The 12036-nt window shown below is 44.7% G+C and overlaps 1 protein-coding gene across 3 annotated transcripts; it reads left to right on the top strand.

Moving 5' to 3' along the window:
* Window positions 1-60: 60 nt before the first annotated feature.
* Window positions 61-11277, top strand: APTX (aprataxin). Of its 3 annotated transcripts, none has more exons than XM_014959240.1 (8): window positions 61-79; window positions 840-976; window positions 1902-1948; window positions 4922-5251; window positions 6676-6735; window positions 9517-9743; window positions 10538-10641; window positions 10943-11277. In XM_014959240.1, exons 2-8 carry the CDS (start codon window positions 847-849, stop codon window positions 11095-11097), a joined length of 1053 nt encoding a protein of 350 aa, XP_014814726.1. In that variant the 5' UTR covers window positions 61-79; window positions 840-846; the 3' UTR covers window positions 11098-11277. The 3 variants fall into 3 exon arrangements, with proteins under 3 accessions (XP_014814726.1, XP_014814727.1, XP_014814729.1); XM_014959243.1 differs by lacking the exon at window positions 61-79 and adding an exon at window positions 128-483; XM_014959241.1 differs by lacking the exon at window positions 1902-1948 and having other exon boundaries at window positions 63-79; window positions 4926-5251.
* The last annotated feature ends 759 nt before the right edge of the window (window positions 11278-12036 follow it).

Here is a 12036-nt window from a genome sequence, read left to right as displayed (position 1 = left end):
GTGAGGAGGAGGAGGGGGGGTGTGGCGGTGCTATGGGGACGGGGCCCGGCTTCCCCACGGCCGGAGGCGCGGGTGGCCGGTAACGGCGGCGGGAGGGAGGGGGCTGGGGCGGCTGCGTCGGCTGTGTGGCAGGCCCAAACCCCCCCGGCACCCGGGGTAAAGTCGGCGCCCCCCCCCGAGGTGGGGCGTGTAGTGAGCGGTGGAGGCGGCCCGTCCCAGAGGTGCAGCTGGGTGGGACCCACTGCACGTGGTTTCAGTGGGGACGGAGGGCTGCTCTCCGCCGCAGGCATAAGCTCACCGCAGTTGTGGAGGAGGAGCGCTTAGCACCAAGCACCTGGCAGGGACTGGGGCGTGTGGGGATCTTTGCTGTCAGATGGGTGTAAACTTGAGGGTCCGGTTTTGTAGCATGCTCCATCTGCAGACTGTTGCCGGATGAAGCTGTTCCCCTCTCTCGCCCTCTCTATCTTCTGCCGCTTTGTTTTGGTGGGTAAATTAATCTCTTGAGATCAACCATGCTCACTTCTTTTGTGGGTCAGCTTGTCTGTCAGATGGAACTGTCGATTCAATTGATTTTTCCTATACACGAACCGTGGATGTGAGGAAGTATAGTGATGTAGAAGGAAGGAAAATAGGATTGCCCTTTCGACAGCAACTTGCTGTTAGATTATGCTAGTGTTAATGCCATGCTTTGCCTTGAATTTCAGAAACATGAGTCTAGCTAGCAGAAACCACTCAGTTAAGGAATGGTCTGGCAGCAGAATTCCTGGAGCCAGCTCCACAGAAAGGTGACCCATTGGGAAGCTGTGTGATAGTAATACACTGTTTGTTTTGCTCTATAGCACAGTGATGCGTGTGTGCTGGCTTGTGGGGAAAGAGAAATGCAATCAGCGAATGAAACTGCCACACTTGGAAGCAGTGGTAATTGGACGTGGCCCAGAGACTGGGATAACGGATAAGAAGTGTTCACGGCAGCAAGGTAAGGTGTAGCTCCAAGTCCACTTCCTGCATGCAGCAGCAACCGAAATTGTGAAGAGTGTGAGATACCAGTGCAGCACTCATGTTTATCAATAAACATCATTCTTCTGTTTGGCTAAGTTATAGTGAAGCTAATGGACCAATGCTTTGGCCTAATTCTTAAACCTGCTTTGAGCAGGGTCTAAATGGGAAATCACGGTGTTTGCTTGAAATCTAAGCAGGCTTTCATTAGACTGGCCTCTGGAGTCGCTGGTTTATAGTCTGTTTTCTCTTCATGGTCCATAGAGTTGCCTGATTCTTGAAGTCATCAAGTTTTTTTTGTAAGCACTTGTGGAGATCTCTGGGTCCTAAAAGTCAGAGGAGACACTTAATAACAGGAAGTTCACCTTTGTAAACTAAGGCATTGAACCTTAACATGAGTCCCTAGGCCTGCAGTCATGTTGCTTTGTGAGTGGCACTTCATATCCTTTGTCTTCCACCAGCTGATTTTTAGTATGACTTGTTATTTTATAGATGTGCTGGGAGAATATATAAAAATATTTGTGATCAATAAAATACTCCCCTTCACAGCTTCCCTGCCTTATCTGTCTTCCCTCTGGACACAGTCCTGCTCCACGCCTTGTTGTCACAGAGGGCTGGTGAGAATAGCAAGAATGTAGAAAATTCCACAGATTTCAGCTTTATTCCGAAGTATTTTGCTGATCCATAATTTGAAATACTCAGCTGTGACTCAGCGTAGGGGTTGGTTTTGGTTTACCTGTGGTTCTGGAAGCAGGATGGGGCAGACGTATTCTTTTGCCTGCTTCAGAAGATAGAAGATACTCCTGTATCTTAAAATACAGGAGTGTTTTCTGCATGAGGTGGTCCAGCAGAATTCTGGCCTTTTTATTTACACTGTTTTGTGACACTTTGTTCTTTCTTTCCAGTTCAGTTAAAAGCAGACTGTAACAAGGGGTATGTCACAGTTAAGCAGGTATGTTTTAAAAGTGGGTGTACAGTATTTCTGATACTTACTGGGATGGTTGTCATGCTTAAACTCCACAAGTGCTGCAAGTGATGGTCACCAGGTCTGAAGGGCCTGAAGCTGGAGAGTACAGCGGGCAGCTTTTGGAAGGGATCTGTCTTTTCTTGTGTGTACCTCAATGGAAGGACTGCACTGTTCCTTTGGGCTCTGAACTCAGACAGCAAGGCTTACAGCATCAGGAAATGCTGCTGTGAGTCCTCAACCTGTTCTTCCAGGTGCTATATTTGGGAGATTTTGGAGTTCTTCCCCTAAACTTAGAATCATAGAATGGTTTGGGTTGGAAGGGACCTTAAAGATCATTGAGTTCCAACCCCCCTGCCCTGGGCAGGGACACCTCCCACTAGAGCAGGTTGCTCAAAGCCCCATCCAGCCTGGCCTTGAACACTTCCAGGGATGGGGCATCCACAGCTTCTCTGGGCAACCTGTTCCAGTGCCTCACCACCCTCACAGGAAAGAATTTCTTCCTAATATCTAATCTAAATCTCTCCTCTTTCAATTTAAAACCATTACCCCTTGTCCTGTCACTACACTTCCTGATAGAGTCCCTCTCCAGCTCTCCTGTAGGCTCCCTTCAGGCACTGGAAGGCCGTTAGAAGACTCTCTCTGGAGCCTTCTCTCCCCCAGGCTGAACAACCCCAACTCTCTCAGCCTGTCCTTGTAGGAGAGGTCCTCCAGCCCTCTGGTCATTTTCATGGCCCTCCTCTGGACTCGTTCCTTCATGTCCTTCTTGTGCTGAGGGCTCCAGAGCTGGACACAGTACTCCAGGTGGGGTCTCAGCAGAGTAGAGGGGCAGAATCACCTCCCTTGACCTGCTGGCCAGACTCCTTTTGTTGCAGCCCAGGATGCGGTTGGCTTTCTAACATCTTGCTGATGTGCCTCCTGAGCTTTAAGCCTATAAAGCTGAGGCAGCCCTCCATTTAAGGTCAAATTGGTTCTTGTGTTAATAGGACTGGGCAGTTGTGGAAGGTTTCTGTTTTGATGGCTGCTAGGGACAAAGATCACCTCTTGGAAGGACGTGCAAGAGCACTGAAGGCAATCTCATGCTACCAACTGGATGGATGTAGCCCTACTTTCTCATGCTTATGAGAATCAGTATCCCTGAAATAATACAAAGAGAAAATTATCTGGCTTCAGGTGCTGGGGCATGTATGTGTGCCCAGAGCATCAGCATGTGTGAATAACGTATCAGTCTGTTCTGCCCATTGAGGAGTAACATCTTCCATCAAAATGCCTTCAGAGCTCAGTAAGCACAGGGACCCCACCAGTATCTGGTGAATCCAGCAAAGATCTCTCTTTTTTTTTTCACAGAAGGCAGCCTTAGCCACAATTAGAATACCACGTTACTGGAACCTTGGGGCTGGGAATACTTTTCTGGCGGTGGGTGCTAGCATGTTTTTGCTGCCTGCTCTACAGTTGCTGCCCACTTGAATTGTGTGTGGCACAGGGTTGCAGTGATCAGTTTTTTGATAGCGTGTTGGCCCAGGGGATGTGAAGTTCCACTGTGGAACTGTAGACTGAAGAGATCCTGGCTGGAATCAGGCAGGTGCTTCATCGCAGTGAATGCTAAGTGACGAGAGGCACAGTACCATCTTGTGAAGCAGGCAGGTATCGCAGGGACAAAGATGAAGAAACATTCTGTGACAGAGTTTATAAGTCACAGGGAAGAGCTGGTTTCCTAAAGCTTGTTCCATGCATAAACATTAACCAAAAGGATTTTGCTGAAGTTGAAGACATCCAGTTTCCGTAGGGTCACCCTCATGATCAGGCAAAATCCATCTCTCAAGCAGTCACTGTAGTTTGCCCACACTACTTTATGTTACCGCTTATGCCTGAGATAGAGGTAAATGTATTCCTTTCCGATATTCATGTAACTTCTCAGTCTTTAAAACACTGGTTTGATGGGAAAATTATTTTAGAGTTGCATAGAACTGTAGACTGATGCAATGAGAGAGGCAGGTAAATGTTTGACCTTGCTGTCCTTATTTTCTGCTAGAACAGAATAAATGACAGTTGGTTTTGTGAAAGTGTAAGATGCAAAATGAAAATAAGAGCATTAAAATACAGATAGAGTGGTATTTACTTTGCACAGGCTGAGGTGGACAGAGAGGTTTAGCCTTTCTTGAAGGAATGCGTAAATGTCTGTATTTGACCACAGTCTTCAGTGGGCTGGAGAAGGGTTATCACATTTGGCTTGGGAAAGAAAAAAGAAGGAGCAAGGAGATAATCCCTGTGTAGTGGACTCTTCTGGGGCCTCAGGAGACTTTTTTCCTGTATGGTTTTGGATTTTTTGCACCTATGCAGGAGGGAGTGTGTTGCAAGTGTTAGCAGTGGGCTGTGGTTGGTGAGCCAGCGGTTGTGAGCCTGAAGTCCCTTGCCTCTTGAAATGAGCCAGAAGAGTGTGCTTGTGTATTTGAAGGCAACTGTGTTGATGGGACAGCATTTGGTAGAAACATAAACCAAAATGCAGTAAAAAGGAGAAGGAAGTAAAATAATTTGAAAATGGGAAAATTTCTGGGTACAATTGCACTGAAATAATTTGTTAAAACTACCATTACTCTTCAGAAATAATTTTTACTAAGGCTGTTATTATTTTAACAGTTATTTCATGGTTTGTTAATTTTTTTGAGCAAAGTGTGGCATAGGTCTTGCTGTAACTCTGTAGCCAGCTGCTACAGAACTGTCAGGTCCCTGTGACACCATGACCCTGAGTGTTGTGTGCTGACAGCTGTGATTGCAAAACTGGGCCATAGAGAGGTGTCTTCAGCATTGGACCTCTCTGGTCCTCTAGAGTGGATTGGTGTGGGGAGGGGGCACAGTGAACATAAAATGCACAGTGATATTCCAGGACAATGGAGTGGTAGTTGGTGATTCCAGTTACAACATCATTTGCTATTTTTTTCCCCCTTTTTCTCCCTACCAAAGATAGGAGTCAACCCAACTAGTGTTGATCTCGTGAATATTGGCAAAGGTGAAGAGGTAAAAATGAAGCCAGGCCAAGTTCTGCATATTGTGAATAAACTTTACCCCTACACGGTGCAATTTGCGGAAGAGTCAGGGAAAACTGTTACAGAAGCAGAAGCAAATGTACAAAGCAACAAGATGCCATGTGAGGACTCCAGCGAGAATGATGATGTAGAATTTATTCCCAGAAAAACAATGAAGATGGAGGTGGTAGATACACAAGGCAGTTCTGCAAATCCCAAGCTAAGCAATACCAGTGTATCTCCCCATGAAGGAACTTCAAGCAAAAAGGCAAGTGTATTGATATTAGTATTCTTGTGTTGTTTCACCTGGGATGGTCTCCTCTATCAGGGCTTTGGTCTTTTGTGGGTGCTGCTGATGGGGAAGTGGCTCAGGTGAACACGGATCCTCAGAGCATGTGGGCTGACATGTCCTGAGGCAAAGACTCTGCTCCTGACATCACCCAGGTCTGGAGAAAGTTACCTGGGGCCCATTCTAACCTAAGCTGGGGAGTTGGTGTGTGTTAAGGGCTTTGCTTGTAGTGAGTGAGGATTTGATCTCTGCTTCCTGCTGTGGTTTCTGCTAGAAGGACAGTCCACGTGAGCTCAGTTTAGTTGGAGTCACACAAGGATACTGCTCTGCTGTGTTACAAATAGAGCAGTGGTTATCTAAAAGGTTATGCACAGAGAACAGAACAACTTGACCCTCTCTCTTTTTTTTTTTCTTTTTCTTTTCTCTTCTGTTCTGTTCACTTCTTACAATAGAACCAGGTTTACATTAATGTATTTTGTCAGGCAAAATCTTTCAAAAGTGAGCTTTTAGTCCTGCTGACACAGACAAAAGAAAAGACTGATTAGTGCATCTGGAATAATAACAGTGCAGTTACTGGAGGACAAGGCACAGAAATGAAACACCTCAGGACAAAATTTCAGTCCCAGGTTTCATTTGTGAACTCAGGCTAGTTATATTCAGGCCAGATTGGTGGTGGTATGAGCAGGGAGACAAGATGCTTCACACTGTTTCGTGTCAGCACTATAATAATTTTTTAACATCTTTCTGTATGAGAATATGATGAAGATCATCATTGATAATGCCTGTAAAGTGATCTGAACAGATAAAACTTCATCTATTTTGAAAAAAATACACTCAAGGCACCATCTTCTAGTAACCAAGTTAAGAGATACCTGCTAGTGCTGGCTTGATCTTCCTGTGCCTTTCTTGTTTTCTGTACAAGCAACTCCTTGCACAGTATCAACAAATAAATACATCTAAGAGTAAGGCCACACGCTGCAACCAGTTCTGTGCAGAGCAGAATGTGGTAGGACTGTTAATGGAGATCCTTGCACTTCCTTTGGCCCTTGTGATCCATGAAGCAGAAGCTCTTTTAGTAAAATGATCTATCATCAATGGTAATCATGGACCATGCCATAGCATGTGCATGCAAATTACTAAATTAAAACAGATCTAGAGCTCTTTGTTGTTAAATCTCCACCATTTGAAAGACTTAACTTTGAATCTTAATGGTGTCTTGTTGAAAGTTTTCAAAAGCAGCTTTGTGGAGACAGTTAGAGCAGGTGGCATTTACAGGAAGGAAATTATTCAGCTGTCATTCAGCTGAAAGAATGGAGGTACTAAAGTACTTAACTGAATGCTTTAAAACATGTACTTGGATTCTTAATTCTCTTACAAATTACTTTTTTCCTTCTGTGCTTTAGGACCATTTAGGACATTGGAGTCAGGGTCTAAAGAGCTCCATGCAAGACCCAAAAATGCAGGTGAGAGCTGTAGACTTTTACTTTATTGTAGTTCCTGTCTAGTTTATTTCTTCCTTCTACAGTTTACTTTAATAGTCTGAATAACCAGTACTGCAAATGGAGTACTGCATGAGGACTGAATTGTGCTTGTATCTCTCTCTGTTGCAGCATTAATATACTCTTAATACACTGATTTTGCAGAATGTCATTATGTTAATTATCCTTGAGCTTTCTACACTGTCGGATTAGGCCAACAGATTTCCAGTAAGTTGTTGGGAGAGCAGGCGGGCAGTGCAGTTGCTTTGTTCCCTCAGGGAAACCAACGGAAATGGAGGTGTGGTTTGAAACTGAGCCAGTGGTGGAGGTTCCTGTTTGTCGGCAGCGAGCACTGCCTTGTTTCCAAACGCGGTGCAGTTTCCTGGTTTCCAGCAAACTCTTAACTGCAGCACCTCTGTGCCAGCTGACAGGATGTGATCCCTCGCTCCTCCTCCATCCGCTTTCTTTGTGCCAGCAGGAATTTCCTGGGTGGTTTCTTTTAACCTTTTGCAGATGCACCTCCCTCCTTCTGCTTCCTTGTGGCTGCATAATGGTTTCCTTAAACTGTTTTGTTGTCTGCTGTCTGATTTTGGGGAGGTCAGACCCAAGACACTGAAATCCAACAAACGTCTCTTATGGCTGCAGTGTATACACGCTTTCTTGTTACTGTATTCTGAGAGAACCCTGAGAGAATATTCCTTATCCATGTGTAGAACCTACTTCCATTTTATTTTCAGCTTATGGCCAATACACAGACAACTCCGTCTCAAAAACAAGCTTTCTACCTCAACTCCAAAACTAGGGAGAATGCTTTCCATCAATATTGCACTGTCTGGCAGAGTAAGTCCTGAAGCTTGGGTCCATTTAGCTTGGGTCTTGGCTGGCTGACTGCTGCATGTCTGTCTCAACATTAGAGACCTGTTTTTCCCTTGGTACTTCTCAGCAAGAGTTTGTGTTCAGGGGACGGAATCACAGGCACCTATGATACTCGGTTCTTGAAATCATGAATAATTTCTGTCGGAAAAGACCTTTGGAGGTCAGCCAGTCTGACCACTTGCACTGGGTGTGATTGCCCCAGCCTTTGTCTGTTTGAGTTGAGATGATCTCACAGCCTCACTGAACCCTTTCAGGTGGTGATCACCTTCAAGCTGAAAATAGTTTCCGTGATAGCCAATCAGAAGGTTCCTGTTTCTTGGTTGATTTTTTTGAATTTTATTTATTTATTATTAATTCAAGTTTAAAGTGTTGAACTGCATGGAGTTGCAGGAGAACTGGATGCCCCTTCTGGAAATGCCAGCAGTTTCAAATCAGTCTTTCTATGGGGAATGATAAAACTATTGAAATAAGCTATTGAATAAAGCTATTGAAAATACTTGCTTACTTTTTAAACATGATGCTTAATCTTCATCCCTTAAGCACAATTTCATATAGCATTTACCAGACACTGCTTTCTTGACCCAAAAGATGAGCTGGTTTTAGAACTGTTCTTTGAATGTTAGAACACAAATAACTTTGTGACTTAGTGTTAGCTTTATTAGTTGTGGTTCTGAACTAAATACACAAACAATAGAGTTCCTATCTTTGCATTTTAATAAAGTATTAAATAAATGGCAATATGTCTTTCTTCTGAAAACACTTTATTATGATTCTGTCCCCACTGGCTGCATATACAAACACTAATGTGTGTATATAAAAATATGACGGCATCAACCAGTCTTGCTGCTGAAAGAATCAGTCCTATGATTTGCATGCTGATGAAATATTAATCTTTCTTCCTGTAGAGCAAGACTGATCAGCTCTGTGTATAAACGTATGAGAATAATTAGCAAAGATGACAAGGACACCATCCACCTCTCTCCAACAGATGCACTGCTAAGAGATCAGAGACACAGCACACAGTTTCTGCTTCAGAACCTGACAGATTTCTGTTGCCTGGGCCAGGTTGTCCCCCCTGTTCTCCACATGCTTTGCTACTGTTTCTCTTCATCAGCAGCATCAAATTGTTGCAGAAGGCAAAACAATGAAAACGGGAGAAAAAGGGCATGATAGACAGGAATCTGTTCTCCTTTTCTCCTCTTATGAAGTAGCGCTGTGGGTAGCATGAACTAAAATAGCTCAGACTTGAATGATTTTGTCATTGTGATGCTGGTGGAGGCCTGCAGCGCTGAGCACGCTGTTTGTAGCACCTCTGAGACTTGTGCCTCTCTCCAGAGATCTGTGAAGGATGAGGTAGTCCAGTGCATTCCTATTTGCTGTATGTTGAGTAGGGGGCCGTGATTTTGTTTCAGTGACTGCAAAGCTTGAATGTAGCCTGATGGAAGTAGAGTCTCCTAGACCTCACTGGTGTCTACATCCAGGTGATTTTTGAGAGTTTGCATCCACCTGCAGCAAGGGTTAATTTACTGCTATGTAAGAATAGAAAGCATTTTCCTTTAAAGTATATAAAGACGGGTGCTGGAACTCTGTAGCTACTTGATGCATGGTATGGAAGAAGGCACATATCCTGGACCAGCTTAGTTCCAGACAAAGCCCTCCTTGAAGTGGAATGCTCTGCTGCTTGATATTTCTCCCCATCTAGTAATCTTTCTTGACTTTTTTCCTAGCAGTCCCAGTTGTACTAGCAGCATATACATGTGCTTAGGGACTTGTGCAACCACAATGGGACGTGCACATGGTTAATGTTTCAAAAGCCACTAAATATATTGCTGATAGGAATAAGATACTTAACTTTCAATCAGTAAATAATCTAGTTATTTTTTTTGCAAGGTTTACAAAGATGAGAAGACCGTAGTGATCAAGGATAAATATCCTAAAGCTCGTTACCACTGGCTTATCTTACCATGGGACCCCATTTCAAGCCTGAAGTCAGTCACCAGGGACCATCTTGAACTCCTGGAACATATGCACTCAGTTGGGCAAAAAATGATCGAACAGTGCCCTGCCAGAGAGAGCCTGGAGTTCAGACTGGGGTACCACGCTATCCCCAGTATGAGGTAAGATCTGGATTAGTCTTCAGGTGGAGACCTTGTTCTTCCAAACCTGTAATGTGATGTGGCATTGCTAAAGAACAATCAGTTCTAAACACAATCAGCTGCTTGTTGTCCAAGTCCTTTGGGTGCAGCTGTGCACACACTGCTGTGTACATGCCTGTGGGTCTGGTGGGATCTGCCAGTTGGGTGCCCCTGGCAGAGCTCTGCAGCTGGGGCTACAGAAGGCCTGTGGTCCAGTCCCAGCAAAAGAGGCAGCGCTGCCAATAGCCAAGTTGGCCATGCTGCCAACTCCTGGGCACCAGTCTGTGATCAGAGAGTCTCTTAAACCCATAAAGTCCTGCCTGATACTGAGCAAGGACTCCAGTCTTGTGTGTAACTAAGCCCAGATCTTACAGCACCCAAACGCCTGTGAGTATTGCAGCCAGCGTTCCTAAGTTGTTCTCCAGTTCTTGGATGAAGCTGTGAGTCACTCATAAGTCCGATTCAGGTACTCTATGAAATTTAAACCTTTGGTTCATTAAAACCACTGTCTCTGCCTTTTTGGAAACGAGCCAGAATATGGACTGTAGTTAGGGGTCAGGCAGAGTAGTGACTTTGACTGTTTAAGGGGAACGTTTGCATGAGTTGAGGCTTCCCAAACAGACTGGGTTTCTTCTGTCGCAGGACTATGGGTCAAATGTGGTAGGACTGACCCATGAGGCTGGCACTCCAGCTCTGCTCCGCAACTGACGCTACTGCAAAAGGACTTCAAGCATTAACATTCTTCTTCTCTTACCTATGTAATGTATTTGTTTCAGTCAGCTACATTTACATGTAATCAGCCAGGATTTTGATTCGCCAGCCCTGAAGACCAAAAAGCACTGGAACTCTTTCACTACAGACTACTTCTTGAACTCTGAAGGTAACGATTAGAAAATGTATTTCATAACATGTAATCCTCCTTATGGGTTCTGGCTTTGGACATTTTTTCCAAACAAATGTGTAAGCCATAAATTCTCTTGGTGATAAGTGAAGGATTTTATGTAATCTCAGATATTGGGGAATAGCACTGAGTAAAAGTCAACCGAATGTTGTGACTGGTTTGAACTGGAATGCAGTGATGACACGCCGTGCACGCAGAACAGCGGGCAGAGGTGCTGCAGTGTCACGTCTTTCCTGGCACTACACGGTCCCAGCACCTCTCGTCTCTTACTTTTTTTCAGATGTGATAGAGATGATCAGAAGCAAGGGAAAAGTGACAGTGAAAGATCATGTCTCCGAACTTCTCACATCCCCCCTCAGGTGCCATCGCTGCAAACAACAGCTGTCCACTATCCCACAGTTAAAGGAACACCTCAAGAAACATTGGCCAAAATGATGGCAAAAAATCATCTCACAACCTGTCTTCAGATTTCAGGCTAAAACGAAGACTGTGAAATGTTAGTGGACATGTATGTTTTTTGTTAATTGGAATGACAAATATGAGGCAGGAAAAAGTAGCCTGGAAGCAGCAGCATACTAACTTTGTAATAGGTTAGACCAAAAAAAAAAAAAACCCAACACAAAATAAAGTGATGTGTGAAATTGAAGGTGTGTTTGCAGCTTTGTTGTGGTGCTGCCACACTAATCAGTATGGGAACTGAAGTCTGGAAGCGGTGTTTTGTTTGGATGGAAGGATTTATTTCCATTCAGAAGCTGAGGCATTGAGCCCAGATGGAGGTTTCTACTGAACAGGGAAGGAAACAAACAGTGACTTAGAGGACCCTCTCTGAAGTTTCTCTGCAGTGATAATGTTGCAGAGGGTGGTGCGGCTGACAGCAACACTCTTGTAGGAAGGTACTGTGAGTGTATGGAAAGGAGCATCAGCTACAGTGCCCCCATCCTTTTTTTGTAGATATGAAACCCCGTTTGTATTATGCAATGACCAGCTTTGGGGTTCCCCAGGGTAATAAACCACCAAGGTGGGCAGGTGCTTGGCTGCATATGTTGAGGTTGGTACAGGAAAGCGCGTGGTTTAATGCTGCCCTGGTTCTCCACATCAGGATCTGCTATCATTTGATTGTCATCAGGATGTGACCTCCCAGATAACGCAGCAGAGCTGTAGCGATTAACAGGCATCTCTTTCTGGGCCCAGAACTGGTTTGTGGGGTTCAATTTCATTCTCATCCTGCTTCGACTTGTTCAGTAAGATGCCTTCTGGGTGAAACGGCTTTCAGTAAAAGCACAGAGAGCTTTTGTTGCACTGGGAAAACGCTGTGTAACTCCTGATAACGCATTCTGTGGGGAGAGGGTGTCCTCCCCTTCCGTACCCCACGCA

Source organism: Calidris pugnax, unplaced genomic scaffold (genome assembly GCF_001431845.1).
Source record: "Calidris pugnax isolate Ruff unplaced genomic scaffold, ASM143184v1 scaffold404, whole genome shotgun sequence".
NCBI lineage: Eukaryota > Metazoa > Chordata > Aves > Charadriiformes > Scolopacidae > Calidris > Calidris pugnax.
This window is presented reverse-complemented; position numbering and strand designations above follow the sequence as displayed.